The 21,068-nt window shown below is 50.4% G+C and overlaps 1 protein-coding gene across 2 annotated transcripts; it reads right to left on the bottom strand.

Annotated features, from left to right (window-relative positions):
• Positions 1-139: 139 nt before the first annotated feature.
• Positions 140-20,319, bottom strand: ZNF250 (zinc finger protein 250). Of its 2 annotated transcripts, none has more exons than XM_045895616.3 (6): positions 20,119-20,319; positions 12,855-12,947; positions 12,488-12,629; positions 12,170-12,283; positions 11,924-11,986; positions 140-2,189 (listed from the first exon to the last, which is right to left on the bottom strand). In XM_045895616.3, the coding sequence occupies exons 2-6, from the start codon at positions 12,894-12,896 to the stop codon at positions 865-867; spliced, it is 1,686 nt and encodes a 561-aa protein (XP_045751572.1). In that variant the 5' UTR covers positions 12,897-12,947; positions 20,119-20,319; the 3' UTR covers positions 140-864. The 2 variants fall into 2 exon arrangements, with proteins under 2 accessions (XP_045751572.1, XP_045751574.1); XM_045895618.3 differs by having other exon boundaries at positions 12,488-12,614; positions 20,119-20,317.
• Between the last annotated feature and the right edge of the window lie 749 nt (positions 20,320-21,068).

Genomic DNA, 21,068 nt, shown 5'->3' with positions numbered 1-21,068 from the left:
CCCAAGAAGCTGATGATTTCAAGAGGAAAAAAACCTCTTAAAAATTATGAATAAACCAGATTCACTACAGTACATGAAAATGGATACTAGACGCTCTTGCGATCAGGAGTAAAAAATAAAAACCTCAAACACAGAAATGGAAATTTTAGATAATAAGAAAGCTATTTGAATTTGAGAATTTTAGGTTTTAAAACTATCTACCAAAGAACTGTCTTTTGAGTAACACAGCAGCTATGAGGTCTGGGCCCTGCGTGCAGAGCTCCCCTCCAACCCACATGGGGTCTGGAGGCCCAAGGCATCCCATGATTTCTGGGGCACAAGGTCTCTTAAGTCATAAGGGTGGGTTTTGAGGCAAAGATCCATTTTTGAGTTGAATTTTCACTTAAAAAGGTAAGACATCCCTTCTGATCTTGAATAAAGTTCAAACACCAGATGAAGCGTTTTCTAATTTACATCACTGCTCACTAATTAATCCTTAGACCTCTTCCTTTGTTCGCGCTCCACACGCTTAGGACTTGTAGCCATATTACTTGATGACAACCTTTCCTTATGTCATTTTGTCCACACAACACTTCAGCGGTCTAACAGCATACTGCAAACAATCCAAGTCTATGTGCAATAATTAGAGTAACTGTTTTTAGGAGAGGCGTGTCACGTTCTAGAAAAACCTTTATTTAGAATGTAAGAAATCCTTCAAACACGGTCTCACGTTAGGGAAGAACGAAACCCGCTACGACCGTGCGGCGGCTGTGCCACCGAACTCGGGCGTGGCGGTGAACGACACAGGCGTCCTCCGGGTCCTCCACGGGAACGCGTGCCCGGGACACCGAGCCGCCCAGCACCCGCGCCGGCGGGGCGGCGGCGTCACAGCTTCCGGTGCACCTTCTGGTGCTGGATCAGGTGCCCGTGCTGGTTGAAGGCGCGGCCGCACTCGCCGCACTCGTACGGCCGCTCGCCCGTGTGGATCCTCTGGTGCTGGATGAGCACCGAGTACTGGCTGAAGGCCTTGCCGCAGCGGCTGCACTCGTAGGGCCGCTCGCCGGTGTGCGTCCGCAGGTGCACGATCAGGGTCGCCTTCAGGCTGAAGGCCTTGCCGCACTGCGCGCAGCGGAACGGCCTCTCGCCGGTGTGGATCCGCTCGTGCTGCACCAGCGACCGGCGGGCGCTGAAGGCGTGCCCGCACTCGCCGCACACGTACGGCTTCTCGCCGGTGTGCACGCGCTGGTGCTGCGTCAGGTGCGAGTGCTGCACGAAGGCCTTGCCGCACGCGTAGCAGCCGTACGGCTTCTCCTCCGTGTGGATGCGCTCGTGGTTCATGAGCGTCGAGCGGTGGCTGAAGGCCTTGCCGCACTCGCCGCACTCGTACGGCTTCTCGCCCGTGTGCACGTTGTGGTGCTGGATGAGCACCGAGCGGTCGCTGAAGGCGCGGCCGCACTCGCTGCACGTGTAGGGCTTCTCGCCCGTGTGCACGCGCTGGTGCTGCAGGAGCGTCCTCTTGACGCTGAAGGCGCGGCCGCACTGCGCGCACTCGTGCGGCTTCTCGCCGGTGTGCACGCGCTGGTGGCTGCGCAGGACCGTGCTGTGGTTGAAGGCCTTGCCGCACAGCGCGCACACGTAGGGCCGCTCGCCGGTGTGGATCCGCTGGTGCTGGATGAGGTGCGAGAGCTGCGTGAACGCCTTCCGGCACTCGAGGCACTCGTGGGGCTTCTCGCCCGTGTGGATCTTATGGTGCTGCGCGAGGTCCGAGCTCACGCGGAAGGCTTTCCCGCACTCGTTGCACTCGTAGGGCTTCTCGCCCGTGTGGATCCTCCGGTGTTTGCTGAGGACGGAGCTCTGGCTGAAGGCCTTCCCACAGACGCCGCACACGTAGGGCTTCTCTCCGGTGTGCGTTCTCTGGTGCTGCAGCAGATGGGAGCTCCGGCCAAAGCACTTCCCACAGTCGGTGCACTTGTAGGGTCTCTCCCCACTGGGCGCAGCCTGATGCGGAGGGACAGGCGCGCTCCGACTCAGGACCTGGGCTCCGGGCCGGCCGGCGGGGCGTGCGCTCACACTCAAGCTCTGCTCACGCTCGAGCCGTCTTGGATCCGTCCATCCCGTGGATGTTTCCCCCAGAAGCACGGACACTTCCTCGGGGATGAACGGCCGCAGGCTCAAATCCCCATTTCGGTTCTCTCCCTTGTTCTCATATTCTGAAACGACAAATCCAAAGGAAGAATGTCAGCTGCTCACCCACTCAGAACAGCAGAGCAAGTGTAAGCAGAGGTGGCCCGCAGGGCCGCGGTCCCTGAACGCACATGGCCGCGTGAGCTGCGGAGGAGCAGAAAACTCGCATCTGTGCCCAGGAACTAGGCGCGGGCCCAGGCTGACAGGGCAGTCTGAGCGGCAGGTGTCACGGACATAAGGCACACCGCAGCTGGTGGCAGCCCAGTACTGCCCGAATCCCACTCCCCCGGAGTCTTTGTTTTTTAAAATTTTATTTATTGGCGGGAACAAGCAGGGAGAGGGAGAGGCAGACTCCCCACTGAGCTACTGAGCCACCCAGGCGCCCCAAGCAACTGCCTCTTAAAGTTCTTTTCATATCGGACCATGCCCCTGGCCACCCAGAACCCCATGAGTTCAACACTGAAGGTATCAAAGTGGTCTACTTGCCCCCAAACACAGTGTCTCTAACATAGGCTCTAGATCAGAGGGTCATGAGGACCTTTAAGGCTCATTGTACATGGTACTCTATGGCAAGGATTGTCAACACTATGGAAGAGAACCCCAATATGAACTCAACGTGAAAACCTGGAAGGATTATACCATTGAAGATGCCATCATTGTTTTTTGTTTTTTTGTTTTTTAAGATTTTATTTATTTGACAGAGACACAGCAAGAGAGGGAACACAAGCAGGGGGAGTGGGAGAGGGAGGAGCAGGCTTCCCGCGGAGCAGGGAGCCCGATGTGGGGCTCGATCCCAGGACCCTGGGACCATGACCTGAGCCGAAGGCAGACGCTTCACGACTGAGCCACGTAGGCGTCCCTCCCTGGAGTCTTTATGTACAGGGCTTCCAGAGGCCATCATCTAACCCTAAACCCACCCAGGACTGCAGAGAGCCTTGTTGGGCTGACAGCAACACCTAGCGTGGAGCTGGTAGAAGTGTGAGCTCTGGTGTGCATGTCCAACAGACACAGGAAGAGAAGACTTGTACATGGGGGAGTGTGACCTCCTCTTTGTGGAGAATGCACTGGGAAGAGGAGACACAATGGGAGTCTTACCACATCTAAGCTGGAACATGGCCTGCAGTGGGCAGCAGCAAGTATTGCAGGGGCTGGGGTAGATGTTTTTAGTATCAGGTTGGGGACTCTGGGCTGTGAGTGGGGGAGGACAGGGTGTGTTGATTTTTTTTTTTTTAAGATTTTATTTATTTATTTGAGAGAGAGAATGAGATAGAGAGAGCATGAGAGGGGGGAGGGTCAGAGGGAGAAGCAGACTCCCCGCCGAGCAGGGAGCCTGATGCGGGACTTGATCCACGGACTCCAGGATCATGACCTGAGCCGAAGGCAGTCGCTTAACCAACTGAGCCACCCAGGCACCCACTTTTTTTTTTTTTGGTGAGCTCTACGCCCAATGTGGGACTTGAACTCACGACCCTGAGATCAAAAGCTGCATGCTCTACCATCTGAGCCAGTGAAGCTGGCCAGAGAACAAGTGTTTTAAATCTTGGGAGTTCAAGCCATTGAGATGACAAGATGCCAGTCAGAAGACCAAGACTTCTCAAGGGGCTTCAGGGATGTTGTGAGAGGACGGGCTGTGCTCATGGCGTGATCTTTATCAGTGTCACCCAACAGGTGGAGCTGATGCCATGTGAGGGCCAGAAGCAAGAAGTTGACTGCATGACAGCAGCCAGGCCTCCTTGTGCACTCTCAAGTGCCCAATCTCAGCCCTGCAGCTTAGGAGGCCAACTCCAAACACCGTGCTGCCACCCCCAGCTTCCCAAAGACCTCTGCCAGGAACAGCATTAAAAACTGTTGCACTTGAGGGATATTCCAGAATTCAAAGCCTTCTAGGCAGAGGAAGATCTGAGAGAATTCTCACAGACACACTTAAGGTCTATGACAGGTACTGAGGGGTCAGCAGCTCTGAGGGGAAATTTACAAATGCTGATCCAGCAATATGGAGATCAGGAGCTAGGATGGCATCCAAATGTGCATGTGCCCCTATGTGTTGAGTGCTTCTTTGCTCCCCCTTCTCTCCAGGGTAGGTGGAGTAACTTATTTCACTGGTTCATGTGCGTAAGAACTGGGCATTCTCAGCTCAGGGAACCATATTCGGCTTTGCTCCTTCACGTTCAGAGGCAGTCCCCAGCATGGGGGCCTGTGGTGGTCCTTCACTGCCTCAATCAGGTGGCAAGGTTTTTTTCCTAACTTGGTCTGGGGAGACAGATGCTATATAATGGGCCACCTGGAACCCCCAACATGGACCCTGGAAAAATAAGATTCAGAAGCCAAGTAGTCCCGGGGTCCTGGGTGGCTCAGTCGTTAGGCGTCTGCCTTCGGCTCAGGTCATGATCCCAGGGTCCCGGGATTGAGCCCCGCATCGGGCTCCCTGCTCGGCGGAAAGCCTGCTTCTCCCTCTCCCTCTCCCCCTGCTTGTGTTCCCTCTCTTACTGTGTCTCTCTCTGTCAAATGAATAAAATCTTAAAAAAAAAAAAAAAGAAGCCAAGTAGTCCCCCTACAAAGCCAAGGGACCTTCTAAGATGGGACTTCTGACTGGTGTTCGGAGAAAGATTTGGGCCAAGGTGGTCAATAGATAAAAATATGCTTGTTTTGATCTGTGTTGCCTTTTGACAGCTAGGTACCTTGGAGGGGCAAAGACATACCAAATGCTAATACTTCTTGCAGAAGTTGGTGGCAGCCATATGGAAGCAAACCCTCAACAGCTGATCATCTGAGAAGAGGCAGGAGTGGGAAGTGGGAGACTCCCCTGACTGAGGGGCCTCCTTGTAGAGGCTGGAGTCCTACTCCAGGCTTGATGAACTGGTTCTTCACACCCACCCTGAGATTCAGCTGCACCTCCAGACACAGACACTCTGACTCCTCCATCTCCTAGTGCTCTCCAGGCTCAGGTGGGTGCTCTGCTTGCCGCCAGACCTTGCCATCTAGATGGCCCACCAGCACATCCACGTCAAGAGTCCAAAAGAAAACTTGGCTCTTCCTTCCTCCTAGAATAAGCCCCTACCTCTTGTGGCTGGTGGGCCTTCAGGATCCACATCTTTTTTTTGATCCCTTATCTTCCTCTTTCCCCACCAGTGTCCAAGCCCTTGTTCCTATTAAGACTACCATGTGACAGCTTACTGTTTTCAAAAAAAATTTTTTAAAGGTTTATTTTTGAGAGCAAGAAAGAGGGAGAGAGAGAGAGAGGCCGAGGGGGCAGAGTCATAAGCAGACTCCATGCTGAGTGTGGAGCCTGATGTGGGGCTCGATCCCAAGACTCACGAGACTGTGACCTGAGCTGAAACCAAGAGTCAGATGCTTAACCGATTGCGCCACCCAGGTGCCCTGGGACAGCGTACTGTCCCGTGTCCCTCTGCCCCAGCACTGCCTGCTCATCAGTGGTACTGGAGAGCTCCTCACCATGACCAACAGGAGCACATAAACCCCAGTCTGACATACAAAGTCGGGTGGATACACTGACCAATCCCGTGTCCCTTTTACTGTGAATATCACTATTATTATACATTATGTAAAACAATATATATTATTATACTGCTTATTATTATGTATTAACTGAATTCCCCCAGGAGGGAGAAAGCTGGAAAGAATATCACTTCCACCCTAACAGCAAGAAAAAGTCAGGTAATCTATAAAATTGTAACTTTCTTGAATCTATCATAGAGCCAAGGTCATGGTGGCAACCAAACAACCTGAACCCTAAGGAGAGATAGGTGCGTGCACGGGAAGACAACTGCACTGATGATGGAAGGGAGGGAGATAAGAGGAAGATGGAAGACAGGCCACCACCCAAGCAGGGAAGAAGCACCTGGCTAAAACATTAATGAATTTCCGAAGAACCCCGGGGAGCTCCAGACACAGGGGCTCATGTCCCCCTGGGAGCAGGTCCAGAGGAAGCCTCTTTTGGTGGCTTAGGCTTACAAGAGGAGAACAAAAGCAGCCACATGAACCCTTCTCCTCTACAGAACAAAAGCTGCAAGTCACTACACGAGCGAAAGCAAACTTCTCATTCTAAGATACAGATAAAAATTCCAATGGCTGGGAAGGGAAAGAAAACTATCTTCTACTCCTGAGGGAGAGCTAGGAAATGATCATGAGCCCAGCAGTGAGAAGTCTGCTTCAACCAGGGGAAGGGCTGTGACCCAGGAATACAAACCTGCCTAAAACTGAGGATGGACCAGGACAATGGAGCATCCTCTCATTTCTCCCTGCCCCTGCCCCAAAGGCCAGCAAGCCCTGAGTAACCAGCAACTGCCTACTACTGCTAGGGTGGGGGCAAGAGCATAGAAGAAAACCCTCTCCTGTAGGCATACCTGAAAGACTGAAAGCCCTCACCCTACGCACAAGGAAGTGCCACAGGAGTGTGAATCTAGTGATGCACTGAAGGCAATTCTGGGAACAACAGAGCCCAGCCCAAGTCCTGACTAGACTGACTCAGGCTTTCACACTATCAGCCTAGTAGGACAGGCTACATTTCCAGACAGATACACCATTTACCTCTATCTCTACTGTCCCAGTTAATGATAGCTGACATTCAATAAAAAACTATGACACCCAAAAGAAAGAAGAAAGATGCTACATGTCCACACACATATAGTCAAGAGACTAAGTGATCAACAGAACTAGAATTAGAGATGACTCATATGTTGGAACAATGTGAATGATCAGATGGGGAATTTAAGCAGAGAGATACTCTAAGAGGCCAAATGGAAATGCTAGATGTAAAAAACAGCAACACAAAAATGCCTCTAATGTGCTCATCAGTGGACCCAACCCAGCTAAGACCAGTGAGCTTGAAAACAGGTCAACAGAAATTACCCGAAAAATCCCACAATGACAGCGTGGCTCAGATGGTTAAGCGTCTGCCTTTGGCTCAGGTTACGATCCCAGGGTCCTGGGATCGAGCCCCATGTCATTGGGGGGGGGGGGAGGGGTCTGCTCAGCGGGGAGTCGGCTTCTCCCTCTGCCTGCTGCTCCCCCGGCTTATGCTCTCTCTCTCTCTCTCAAATAAATAAGTAAATCTTAAAAAAAGAAAAAAAAAAAAAAAAGAGAGACAGAAATGTATAAAACAAAAAATAAAACCAGTATGGGTCAATATCAAATGGCCTAACCTGCATGTAGTTGGAATTGCAGAAGAGAAAGAGAACAGGAAGCAAAAATATCTGAAAAGATAATAGCTGAGATTTTTCTAAAAATAATGGAAGACATCAAAAGACAGATCCAAGATATTAGAATCACAAATATGTTTTTTAAAATACCACTTAGATACATCATATTCAAACTGCTAAAAACCAGAGAGAATATCTTAGAGGCAGTTAGAAGAAAAACACACACGACACAGAGGAACAAATGTAAAGTTATAGTGGACTCATCATCAGAAACTAGTCAAGACAATGGACTGACATCCTTAAAGTGCAGAAAAGAAAAAACTTGTCAATTTACAAACACCAATGGAGAAAACACCCAACAATCAAATCCAAACTAACGTTAAAGGGAATTCTTCAGGCTGCAGAAATATACCTGACAGAAAGTCAGATTTATACAAGGAAATAAAGGCTTTTGGAAATGGTTAAAATGAAGGTAAATATACAAGACTATGTGAAAAAGGTTTTCTAAATCACTCTAAAAGAGAACTGTCCAAAACAAAAATAGTTATGTGCTGGGGAACAACTCTTGATCTTGGGGTGGTGAGTTCAAGCCCCATCTTGTGTGTAGAGATCACTTAAATAAACTTAAAAAAAAAATAGTTACGCACTGTGGGTTTCTAACATATTCAAGAGTAGAACTTATGACGACACGATCACAGAATCTGGGACAGAGGAACAGGGTTGTTGTAAAATGGATCAAATGTTTGTGTGTTTGTGTTCCCCCTCCCCCAAATTTACATGTTGAAGCCCTAACCCCTCATGTAGTATTTGGTGGTGGGGCCTCTGGGAGGTGATTAGGGTTAGACAAGGTCACGAGGATAGGGCCGCCACGATGGGATTAGTGCCCGATAAGAAGAGACACCAGCGAGCTTACTCACTTCCCACCTCCCCCCACCCCACGCACTCACAGGCATGTGAGTGGCCATGTGAGCACCAGAAAGTGGCTGTCTGCAAGCCAGGAAGAAAGCCCTCACCACAAACTCAACTGCACTTTTGTCTTGGACTTCTAGCCTCCAGAACTGTGAGAACAAAATTTTTGATGTTTAAGTCACTCCATCAATGGCCTTTTGTTATGGCAGCCTGAGCGGACTACTACAGAAGTCTACTGTTCTAAGTCTTATGCTACCTGTGAAACGGTGTTAACGTTGTTGGAAGGTAAACGATGGTGAGAGATGTGTATTGTAAACCCTAGAGCAGTCACTAAACATCCATGGTTTGTTTCCTCTTCTCTTTCTCCTTTAAAAAAATCAACTTACTTTTCATGGTTCTATTTTATTTCCTTTGTTGGCTTCTTAGTTATAACACTTCTTTTGATTATGATGTAGTTTAGTGTAATTTTATTCATTTATTAGGTAGAGGGTTCGTTGAGTTTCTTAGATGAGTTTATACTTTTCAACAAATTTGGAAAATTTTCAACCATCATTTCTTAAAATATTTTTTCTGACCCTCCCATCCTCCTTTGTTGGCTTCAGCTACATGTATTAGGCTATTTCAGATTGTCCCACAGCTCCCTGATATCCTGTAGTCTTTTTTTTTTCCTTCTGTTTCCTTTTCAGTAGTTTCAAAATAATTTGTTTTCACTAATCTTTTCTTATGCAATGTCTAATCTGCCACTAATTTTACGCACTGAACTCTTCATCTCAGACATTGTTGTTTTCATCTCTAGCAATCAGATCTGGGGGGGCACCTGGGTGGCTCAGTTAAGTGTCTGCCTTCGGCTCAGGTCATGATCCCAGGGTCCTGGGATCGAGCCCCGCGTCGGGCTCCCTGCTCCACGGGAAGCGTGTTTCTCCCTCTCCCTCTCCCTGCTTGTGTTCCCTCTCTTGCTGTGTCTCTGTCAATAAAGAAATAAAATCTAAAAAAAAAAAAATCAGATCTGGGTCTTTCACGATGATCTTCCATGCTTCTACTTAACATGCTCAGTATTCCCTCTAGTCCTTGAACATATGGAATAAATTTATTTTAATATCCTTGTCTCCCAATTCTATCACTGATGTCATTTCTGGTCAGTTTAACAGGACTGTTTTTTCTTTCTTTCTTTTTTTTTTTAAAGATTTTATTTATTTATTTGACAGAGGGAGACACAGCGAGAGATTATGGGGATTATGGAGGTAGGGCACGTACATCATGGGGCAGTGGTCTGGGAGGTTGTGTGTGCCAAGAAAGACAGCTCTGGTCTCTCTTCCTCTTCTTAAAAAGACACTAATCCTAGCAAACCAAGGCCCTACTCTTATTACCTCACCTTAATTACTTCCATAAATTACTTCCACAAAAGTGCAGTTGAGTTTGTGGTGAGGGCTTTCTTCCTGGCTTGCAGACAGCCACTTTCTGGTGCTCACATGGCCGCTTCTAGGCTCTCTACCTAGAAGGACCCTCACACATTCATAAAGGCTCCATCACCAATACATTCACATTGGGGTTTAGGGCTTCCTCAGATAAATGGGAGAGGGGCACAAACATTCATTCTGTTATGAAGACCATCTTAAATCCTGGCTACTGTAGCGGCTACTCCTTCTAAAGAGGGGGCTCTTTCCTGGCATTTGACTGTTCCCTTGTGAGTGCTAATACTCAAGGGCTCTCCCTGCGGATATCCAGAGTTCTCTTTGTCAAATGGACTCTTCTGTGGGACTTCTAGCCTCCCTGGTGTCTCTGGACTCCTGGCTATGTGTCCTCAAGTCTGGGAGACCACTGGGCTCTGCCAGAGTTCCCCTCCCTGCACTGTAATCTTCTTCAAGCTGTGAGCTGGGGCAACTGTAGAGATCACCCCTTTGTTTCCTGTCTCTCAGGGATTAATTTCCTTCCTCGATTGATTTCCACTGAGAGAATGATGCCCAACACCTTGAGAGCTGTGTTTTCATGTATCTTGTCGTTTTTACGTTGTTTCAAGTGAGAGGGTGACTCCCATCTCTGTTTACTCCATCTTGGCTGGAAGTAGATGCCTTTTTTTAAAAAAAAAAAAAACAGTTTTATCTTAGAAATTTGTATCTTTAACCAATAACTTAATTAGGCATATCTCTAACATTTTTATAATTTCATGGTACCTGGTCTTCTTCAATTTGCTTTCCTCTCTCAACACTGTGTTTCTGATTCATCATATTGTTCCCTAGCAGTTATTAAACCATTTTCACTACAACACGTCCTTTCCTATTAAAACACCACAGTTTATTCTTCTGTCTATTCTACTGCTGATGGACATTTGGGTTATTCCCAATTTTTTTTTTTTTTAAGATTTTATTTATTTGACAGAGAGAGACACAGCAAGAGAGGGAACACAAGCAGAGGAGTGGGAGAGGGAGAAGCAGGCTTCCCGCCGAGCAGGGAACCCGATGTGGGGCTCGATCCCAGGACCCTGGGATCATGACCTGAGCTGAAGGCCGACGCTTAACGACTGAGCCACCCAGGTGCCCCATTCCCAATTTTTTCTATCATGAAGCATGCTTCTATTAAGATTCTTGTATATGTTTCTTGGTGCTTACAAACAAACATCCTTACTATATACACAAGAGTGGAACATTTGACATAGGGACCTGTATTTTCAACTTCGTTAGATAATGCCAAACTGTTTTCTAAGGTGAGTGTGCATATTTACATCCTCATTCCAACTTGATAGTCAGATCCTTCCATTTTTTTTTTTTCTCATTCTGAAGGTGTTAACATGGTAAATCAAAATGGTCTTGATTTCCATCTTCCTGATGAATAATGAGGCCAAGCATGTTCTCACATTTATTGGCCCTTTGGTTTTCCTCCTCTGTCAGAACTTGTTCAAGTTTTGTGCCCATTTTTCCTACTGGATATTTCTGTTTATTTTTTATTATCTTCAGAACAATCATTAAGTGTATATTGTTTCAAAAATGGTAACACTAATAGGTTCTTCATTTAAAAAATCTGGGTTTACTGTCATCTATTTGGTAAAATTTCTACACATCTTATTTTTAAAAGGTTATGTTTTTTTGAAACTGGGAAACTGTTTGACTTATAAAGCCTCACTGTCATAGAATAAAGCTAGTAAGCCAAAGAAATAATTACCCATTTGCACTGAAAAGTATCATTTCTACTGGTTGAAGTTTCCTGGATAGGTAGTTTCTTCCCTGATGCCAAAATAACAAGATGAGCAAGATGACTTTAATAAGTTAAAAAAATAACTGTACAGGAGGTTACTCAATCATCCATGGCATCAGATCAACGCATGGTCAAACTTTCATGTTCGCAGACAGACTTAAGCTGCTGTCAGTGCCAGCGCCAGGCCACCCTGTGCCCGCGTGGTGCAGGAGATGCTAAGCAGAGCCCTCACTTTCAGAATCATGGCTTCGGTTGTTTCAAGGACAGACTAGGGAAGAATGTTTTACATGGGACAAGACAAAGGGGAAAAAAAACAATTCCACTGAAACAAATTTTTAATTTAGAAAACCCCTCCTGACAGTTTTGTAGAGATTGTATGTGTTGTGTAAGAAGAACATATTCTGCATCAGAGCACCCCAGGAAATTTCTTTACATTCTGGGGAATCATGAGCATTAACACCTGCAGGAATTGTATGGATTAAAAAGAAGAGACATACACCTACCCCACGGACAGGGTGAACTGTCTTGTCGCATACGAGCTGTCATGTGGTCATGTTTGTAGTTGTCTGCAAAAGGAAAAGAGTTGAAGGGACAACAAAACACTTCTCAACAGTAGTGCAATTCACTGAGTTAAGCCTCTGCCAGAAGAGGTCCCAGGTGGAAGCTACTCCTGCTGTCACCTGTCAGTGCCCACAGCCACCCGGACCTGATTAACCCCAAGTCAAGGAGGGCCAGCTCCTTTCACTCACCTGAATGGCCACTCCCCAGGCCCCTAGACTCCTCAGCCCCTTGCCCATCCAGGACCCATGGCTCTTCTCCTCGCTCCAGCTGAGAGATCACGTTGGGCTTTGATCCTGGAAGTCCTGCTCACGGGAGGGAAGGCCTTTTGTCAATACAGTATCTGTGAACACCCCCACCCCGCCTGAGTGACCTGCAGGCATAAGACAGACAGGACTAACATTCCTCTAGAGCTGAATACCTGGAGGCAACCCCAAAACCCCCAGCACAGGGCCCCCAACCCCTGGCCAAGCACACAGACACAGAAGAGGGCTGCTGAGGGGCCATACCCAGGGATACCACGTTCCCATAGGTCTCCATCATCACGTGTCGGTAGAGGCCCCGCTGAGCAGGGCCCAGGCGGTCCCATTCCTCCTGGGAGAGGAGCACGGCCACATCCTCAAAGGTCACCTTGGCCTGGAATGACAGGGGCTGCTGCAGGTTGGACTAAGTCTCCACATCTGAGATGGAGCAGGGTGGGGTGGGGGGGGAGTGGAGATGCCCTTGGTTAGAGGGTAAGGGAAACACATGTGAACAGCTTGGTGTGGGGGGAAGAGGCTGCAGAATTCAATAGAGGCAGTGACACTCAGGCTACCACCTGGAGCCCCGGGCATGGGAGGGCTATGAGGAAATGTAGAGGCCTCGGGGGCAGCTCACCTGGGGTCCTGCCGGTGGTGGCAGGAGCCTGGCCGCTGCCATCCCTGATCCCGAGGTTTCTGAGGAAGATGGAAGTCAGAGGAGCCTGTGGGGCTGAGGAAGAGGTGGGAACACATGAGGGGCCCAGCCTTGCCCTCACAGATTCTGAGTTCTGGGAGTCCAGCCCCGCCCCCCCACTCTTACCCCACAGTTCAGGAACCATGGTCCCTGGACTCTAACCATGAGCCCAGGAACATCCCCTCTGAGATGTTTGGGGACACCTCTGCACCCCAAGGCTCCAGCCACAAGGTTTTGTTCTCCAGACCCTGGGGTCCTCATGGTCAGCTGGGAGCTAACAAGGACTCGGAGCCATCTGCTCAGGCTCACAGTCCACGCACAAGGGCTGGTGCCAGAGTATACACAAAGATGGCAAGCCGTCATCAGGTCCGGTGTGGGTGCCAGGCCAGGCTGCCTCCAGAGATAATCTCCAGGGAAGACAGGCTGAGAATGGCTGGTTTTGCTTGAGGTCCACACTCCAGGCCCTTCATATTTCACTTGACCGTAACTCCTGTGGGCCTGTTGATGCCTCAGTCTCCACTGGTTGTGCCGTGGTGCTCTAGTGAGGCTGGGGTCATCAGCCTGGTGGTAGCTCCACCAGGGATTGGCAACGGAGGCATGTCACATGGTTGATTCTGGTAGATTAAGTCCAGAGTCATCCAGGGATTTGGTCTGAGCACTATGGGGAGGCCTGGGGGTGGGCAGGTTCTGGAGACATATCAGGACAAATTAACCTGAGGTGTCTGTCATATTCAAATTACTGGAAAAAACAGGGGGGTGGGAGCATTAAGAGCTCTCCTAATGGGGGAATGGGGCTCACATCTTTTGGGAGTGTCACAAGGAGTCTGCAACAGGGACACAGAAACCTAGCAGGCAGATCACTCTAGGAAAAATGGTACAAGATCACCTTGACAAACAGGATGCCTCACACTGCGGACTGCCTAAAGGGAAGGCTTGGGGTCAGGAAGTCAGGAAGCACTACAACCCCATTTTCTTTGTAGAACATCAGATGTATGCATATGTTTGCATAGACAGCTTTTGGGAATATACACATGGAACTCCTAACTGCAGCTGCCTCTGAGGAACATGATAGCAGACTCGGGTGGAGAGAGGCTGGCCTCTCTCCATCCCTCAGTTCACCAAGAATGCCCATTCCCGCCAAATCTGTGTTTCTGTGTCAATGCAACAGAAATCTAATTCTAATTAGATTAGAATTAGGATTCTAATAGGAGTCTTAAAGGAGTAGAACTACCTTAACATTCATATGAACAATAGATGCTGGAGAACAGGTAAGAATAAGATTTGAAAGAATTGGGGTGGGGGGGGAAGGCTGCCTCACCAGATCTCAGAACAACGATGACCAAGTCACTGCCACCACCTGCTCTGCCTCCTGCCCTACTGGTGTACCGGACACCCACACCCTCTCGAGCAGCGCACAGACCTGCCATCCTGCCATCTCTCCTGGTCAGTCATCTTCCCCGTGGTGTTGTCCAGCTGCTTCCCCTGTGTGGTCTCCACCCTCCCCACCTACCCCAAAGCGGCCCTGGTCCAGGTCTTCTATGACCTCCATGTGGCCAGATCCTTGTCCACTGCTGGCAGTGGTGACAGTTGGTCACCTGTCCTCCTGCAACTCAGTCCCCACTAGGTCTCCTGGATATTGTGCCCTCAGCCAGGGCCTCCATCGGTCCTCAGCTGCATGAGAATTTGACCTTCATGGATAATCCAGCCCTGGTCTCCTGGGGACCTGGTGCAAGTAGGCAGTCATCTGCATTATGGCCCCACTGCAATTGGGCCAGGATTAGGAACTCCATTCAGGATCTCCCCAGTGGGTGCTGGAGATGGGTACGGCTGACCCCAGGAAGCATTTGGCTTTTTTTTAAAGATTTATTTATTTGAGAGAGAGTGCATGCAAGTGCGCACAAGCAGGGGGAAGGGCAGAGTAAAAGAATCTTCAAGCAGATTCCCCGCTGAGTGTGGAGCCCAACACAAGGCTTGATCTCATGATGCTGAGATCATAACCTGAGTCAAAACCAAGAGTCAGACGCTCAACAGACTGAGCCACCCAGCCATGCCTCCTCCTCACTCTTTCACTCCTAATCCATCCTCCAAACACACCCAGAACCCAGCCCTGTTGCAACAGGGTTGTGCCCCTCCCCCAGCGGTGGGACCAATGACTGTCCTTGGCTTCAAACCCTTCTTTGCCCCTCCACTGCTACTACAAGGCTGCTCAGAACCCTGTCTGGGCTTCCCTTCTGCTAGGGAGGCTCCTGCCCTTTGGCTGGTGCTTGGCCATATCACCCTCTCATTGAGGCCCTTCCTGAACCCCCAACCTTGAGGGCCTCTGCGTCGTCCAGTCCTCTTTCTCCCTTCGTGTCCCAGCAGAGCAGCCAGCAGTCCAATGTTTGCTGAGTAAGTGAATGAAATTAAAGAGCTATGAGACCATACTTCACACTCTTTCTCAGGAAAGCCACCTGGCAGTATGTAGATGAATCAGATATACCATTCAACAGTGGGTGCTCCCCTGGAATGGACGCAGAGTCAAGGATGGTGCCACTGCCAATCCATAGTCCTTCCAGACAGGTCATGCACCCCGAAAGATTTAAGCTGTGCGAGACAGCCAATGGGTAAATGAAATGATGGGACGCGAAGAGCATGTCCATAATGTCCTCTTTCAGAAACAATGCCCCCAGGGCCAAGAAGTGTGTGTATGTGCTTTCTCCTCACCTATAAAACGGAGATCACAACCCTCCTCTTCGGGCCGCAAGAGGAGAGCAAGGGGCAGAGTCAAATGCTGTGGTGCTCATTCAATTAGATTAACTCAAAAAACCAGGCTGTCAGTATGAGTGAGGCATGGAGGTGGGTGGAGAGGGCAAAGGGGAAGATTCCTGGGGATGGGGGAGGGGGAGAGAGAGTCCTAGAAAAGCACTGAAACCAAGGCTCTCTACCTAGAAGGACCCTCACACATTACCAAGTAAAAGCATACCAGAATGCTTGTTACTAGGGTTGGAAGGGTTGTGTCCTTCCAATATTCATATGGGGAAATCCTAATCAGTGGGATAGTGTTAGGAGGTGAGGCCATTGGGAAATGCTTAGGTCATGAGGGTGGAGTCCTCACAATGGGATCAATACCCTTTTAAGACCCCTGACAGAGCTTCCTCACTCCTACCACGTGAGGACACAGCAAGACGTCTGCAACCCTAAAAGGTCCTCCCTGACCATGGACACACCCTGATCTCAGACTTCCAGCCTCCAGAACTGTGAGAAATGTCTGTTGTTTTATAGGCTACCTAGTCTACAGTATTTTACTATAGCAGCCCAAAGGAACTAAGACACCTGTATTCTGATTAAAAAAAAATGAACAAAACCAATACAAAGAGTGATACTAACTAGTTGTGAACAAGTCTGTGGCTGCATGTAAATATGTGCTAAGCACCGTGACCCTCAAACCTGACAACTGTCAGGCAGGTAAAAAGAGCCATCCAGGGCACCAAAACTGGCGTTTAGTAAGATACCCTCTCCTCCACCCTGACCCCCATGATTCTGATGCCCACCTCCAGGCTTTGCTCTGTGAGAAAAACACAGGAGTTTTTGTTTGTTTGTTTTTTAAGTAAGGGGACGGAGGGGCAGAGAGAGGGGAAGAAAATCTTTTTTTTTTTTGAAGATTTTATTTATTTATCTGAGACAGAGAGAATGAGAGAGAGCACATGAGAGGGGGGAGGGCCAGAGGGAGAAGCAGACTCCCTGCCGAGCAGGGAGCCCGATGCGGGACTCGATCCCGGGACTCCAGGATCATGACCTGAGCCGAAGGCAGTCGCTTAACCAACTGAGCCACCAGGCACCCGAGGGGGAGAAAATCTTAAGCGGGCTCCACACTCAGCACAGAGCCCAATGCGAGGCTCCATCTCACGACCCTGAGATCATGACCTGAGCCAAAAATTAAGAGTCAGACACTTAACAGACTGAGCCACCCAGGCACCCCAACCCAGGAGTTTAGGCAGGAAGGTAGAACAGGTGGGCATGCCCAGTCCTGTTCAGATAGTCCCAGAGCCAGAATCACCATCATGGAGTATCAGAGCAGACTGTGAAGAAGGCTATGCCACCCCCAACACAGGGCCAAACACAAACCGCACCCGCCCTGAGGGTCCCTGCACCAGTGCCCACCCATCCATCAGCCACAGTCATTCTTCAGATGCAGGAATTTCATTTTTGGAAATCTCCTCAGGGAATAACCCAAACAAAACCAGAATAGATCAATGTTCTCAGCAGCACTGGATGCTTAATGGGAAAGAAGCCACACTGCAGTGAGACATTCTGTGCCAAGCAGGCTCTGGTTCTCGTGATGACTGAGCAGCCAGCAATACAGACAGGAACTAAAGAAGGGACTGCAGAGACATAAAGAGCTTAGAATTTAACATTTATTATTATTTTGTTTTGTAAGCTAAGTTTTAGGAACTTAACGCCCCTGTTGAACTCCTCATGGGCTGGATGTAAAAGAGCTAGCATGCCTATCCTCCAAAGACCCCGCCCACAGGGACAAGCTAGGACAGGCACACTCTGAGTCCCTGGTCTGGGGTGGGTGGCTCCCAGGATCTTCCTCCGTCTGTCCTCACCATCCTCACCTATGGGTTTTCTTGCTGGAATACCCTGCCCTCCATGGTGGAAGCATCTTCGGAAGAGGCACCTCCGAGCCACTTGCGAACACAAAGCACAACCCTGCAATCTTTTTTTTTTTTTTTTAAAGATTTTATTTATTTATTTGACACAGAGAGATATAGCGAGAGAGGGAACACAAGCAGGGGGAGTGGGAGAGGGAGAAGCAGGCTTCCCGCTGAGCAGGGAGCCCGATGTGGGGCTGGATCCCAGGACCTCTGGGATCATGACCTGAGCCGAAGGCAGACGCTTAACGACTGAGCCACCCAGGCGCCCCAACAACCCTGCAATCTTCCATAGTGAATGATCGCGCATCCAAACCAATAGCTTTCCTATACACCAGCAACACCTAGTCAGAAAATACAGAGGGAAAAAGATTCTGTTCATAAATGACACAAGAAACAAGTTTAAAACAAAGTTTAGAAATGAGATGTAAATTCTCACTGTATCCACAAAACCAAGGTGCCTAGAGCCAAGTGGGCCTGGACGAAAAGGGGTGACACAGGAATGGGGCAGAGCAGGGCCAAGTCTGTATAAACAAATGGAGAACAGAGGACGCAATTCAAATTGCTGAGGAAAGATGATCAGTAAATGGGGCTAGGACCAGTTAAATGCTTTAGGAAAAGTAAAATTAGGCCTGTACATAAAGTTCAACACATCTCCCAGAAAGTAGAGCAAAAAGATTAAAAAAAAAAAAAAAATAGGCCAGAAAAAAATTAGATCATCTCATATCAAATACTACAAGTCTAATGAATCCACTAGGCTAATGAATGAATGAGTTGAAATTTTAAAGTACATTTTATAAAAAGAACTTGATGCAAATAGGTAAGTTTTTATTATTTCAGGTGGGAAGGTCCTTTCAAAGCAAAATACCAAAAGCAGAAATATGGGGGCAGAGACTTCCAGATCTGCTGCATGAAAATGAAGACCCTATGCACATCAAAGCCATCAAATTCCAGAATGGACCCAAAATCATGTAAGAATTTAATGCATGACAAAGGTGGTTTTCCAAATCAACGGAAAGATGATTATTCAATAGGTGGTGTTAGAAACAGTATAGTGAAAAAAAATGCAGCTGGAGTCCCCTCCCCCCACACCAAAATAAATTCCAGATGATTCCAACATTGCACAAGTACCAGAGAAAAACAAGGGTTTACTTCAAAAATAATCTTGGCAAGGGCAAAGCCCTTTGAAACATAACAAAGCTCAAAAGCCTTAGGAGTAAATATTTTACCATTAAAAACTTGAAATCTCTTCAAAAACCCCAAACCAGAACAAAACACCGTAACTGGACTCAAATGTCAGTCTGTGAAGAGCATTTTCAACATACACGGAGGAGAGTATGAACCGGCGGATCACAAAGGAAACACAAAGGCAAAAAAGGGGGAGCACAGAGGCACACGAAGAGTTTCAACCTCGCCATCACCGGGGAACGGAAATGAAAACATTCATGCGACAACAATGCGGGGAGGGCGATCTTAAGGCCCAGCCTCCCCTCGCTCCACTCCGGGCCCACCCTACGGAGACGACGCACCGCCACGAAGGCCGTCTCCAGGTGAACAATCTACAAGAATCGGCCGGTACGGCACGGCCACCCCTCTGCCCCCGAGCTTCCCTTTCAGGCTGGAGGCGGAAAAAGCGCACGCCAATCCGGAAAGGGTACGAGGCCAGCCAGCCGGTGCCTCCCCTGCGCATGCTGGCAGGCTGCTCCCGACGACGACTCTGTTTCTCTCACATGTTTACATTTTAAGAAAAAACATTACCTTCTACTGAAATGTGAAAAACAACAAACTAGGGGAATATCCGCGTATCAGAAAAGACCGGTCTCATTCATTAAAAAGGGCTCTTACAAAGTAACAGGGGAAAGACGGCGTGGACAGGAACAGGGAGAAGAACGTAAAATTAGGCAGCACCCTTGGCCAGGGAGACACCGAGGCCGCTCGGGCGCGGAGACGGCCGACTGCCAACCGCCCGCCGCGGGGCCCGGGGGCTTCTCAGCCTCCCGTCCCGGATTCTGGGGAGCCCTCGAGAGCGAGCCCGGGACTCGCGGGTCGCTGAGCGCCCCCCCCGGCGCAGTCGCGCCGGGTCCCCTCGGCCGAGGCCCCGCGGCATCCCCGCAACTCCGGCCCGGCTCGCAGTCCGCGGGGGAGGGGCCGGGCGGCTGGGAGTGCGGGGGGTCTGAAGTGTCCCGCGGCCGGGGGGGGGGGGAGGGAGGGAATCGGGGCGTGGCAGGCGCGGTGGGTGAGGGCCCGGGGTCCCGGCCGCGGGGGGCCTGGGGTGTGTCAAGGGCAAGGGGGGCCCCGGGCGTGGCAGGGGCCGAGGGGTGGGGGTCGGGAGAGGCCCGGGAGCGAGGAGCAGCCAGGGGACTGGGGTGTGGCGGAAGGCGGGGCGCTGGGGGCTGAGAGAGGGGTCCGCGGAGAGAGAACGCCACTGCACGTCCGCAGGAGGGCACCGGCGCCAGGGGCGGGAGCAGAGCGTGCCCGCGGGGAAGTGCCCGGTCCGTGAGAACGACCCAGCTCCGGCTCCCGTGCGGACAGGGGGTCCCGGCCTGCCAGCGCCCACACGCGCCCCGACTCACCTTCCACGCCGCAGGCTCACGCGCGAAGAGACTGACGCCCGCGACGCACTCAGACAAAGGGGGCGCCCCGCCTCGACGGCGCATCCGCCAATCCCGGGGGGCCCCGCCTCCTCAGTCCCCGCCCACACCCCGGGCCACCAGTCCTAGCGTGCGACATCCCCCAGCGCGGCCGTCGGGCCCGCCTTCCCCGCCTGCGCCATTTTCCTGACTGACAGCTCTGCGGCGCGCTCCAGAGCCACCGAGAGACGAGACCTCCGGTGCGCCTAGAGAGGCCACACCGCGCTCCGGCCTTGCGCGAACTGCACTTCCGGCAGCCCTGCGGAAGTTTGTAGTGCTGCTCCCCAGCGCCGGGACTGCGTCGACGTTGCCCTGGGTTTCCCAATTCTGTCTCACCGTTCCCTCTCCCGCTTCAAGCCGGGTGCAACACCCCTCCCCCCCGCCCCGAACGTCGCTTCTTGTTGCTGTGCCCCGGGACCGGGCAAGGGCCGGGCGGTGACAGTGCCTCCTCGACCACCAGCACTGGTGTTCACGGACTTTGTGGGGGGTGTTGAGGCCTGCGCCCGGGAGGGCGGTGAGCGGTTCAGCCGGAGCAGCCCCGGGAGAGGAGGCTCAGGCAGCCAGGACTAGAATGCCCGAGGGAGCGGTCGGGAGGAAGAGCTGGCCGTCTCGCCTCTCCTGAAACGCGAACCCCTGGATCGGGAGTTCCAGGGACCTCAGGCAGCGAGCGTGCTGGGATGGGAAGAAGAATGAAGCGGGCTGGGGGGGGGGGGGGGCCGCCCCTCTCGCTCTGCACTTTTTCATTTTAGCTTCTTATGATGGAAACTTCCAACGCTATACAAAGGTAGAGAGAGTAGTTTAACACGTGTCCATCAAACACCTAGAACAGTTACCCACAGCGAGTCTCTTCACCTATTTCCCTATTACTTCCCCAATCCCATAAGGACCCTTAA

Source organism: Mirounga angustirostris, unplaced genomic scaffold (assembly GCF_029215605.1).
Source record: "Mirounga angustirostris isolate CCGP_5_RB_7025 unplaced genomic scaffold, mMirAng1.0.hap1 SCAF_4, whole genome shotgun sequence".
NCBI classification, from domain to species: domain Eukaryota; kingdom Metazoa; phylum Chordata; class Mammalia; order Carnivora; family Phocidae; genus Mirounga; species Mirounga angustirostris.
This window is presented reverse-complemented; position numbering and strand designations above follow the sequence as displayed.

Bases quoted from the DNA above. Each gene is read 5' to 3' on its own strand.
- ZNF250 (XM_045895616.3), bottom strand. From the start codon at position 12,896: ATGGCAGCGGCCAGGCTCCTGCCACCACCGGCAGGACCCCAG. The intron at 12,630-12,854 runs GTGAGCTGCCCC...AACCTGCAGCAG, and splicing joins CACCACCGGCAGGACCCCAG to CCCCTGTCATTCCAGGCCAA. The intron at 2,190-11,923 runs GTAGGTGTATGT...TTGTCGTTTCAG, and splicing joins CAGTTCACCCTGTCCGTGGG to AATATGAGAACAAGGGAGAG.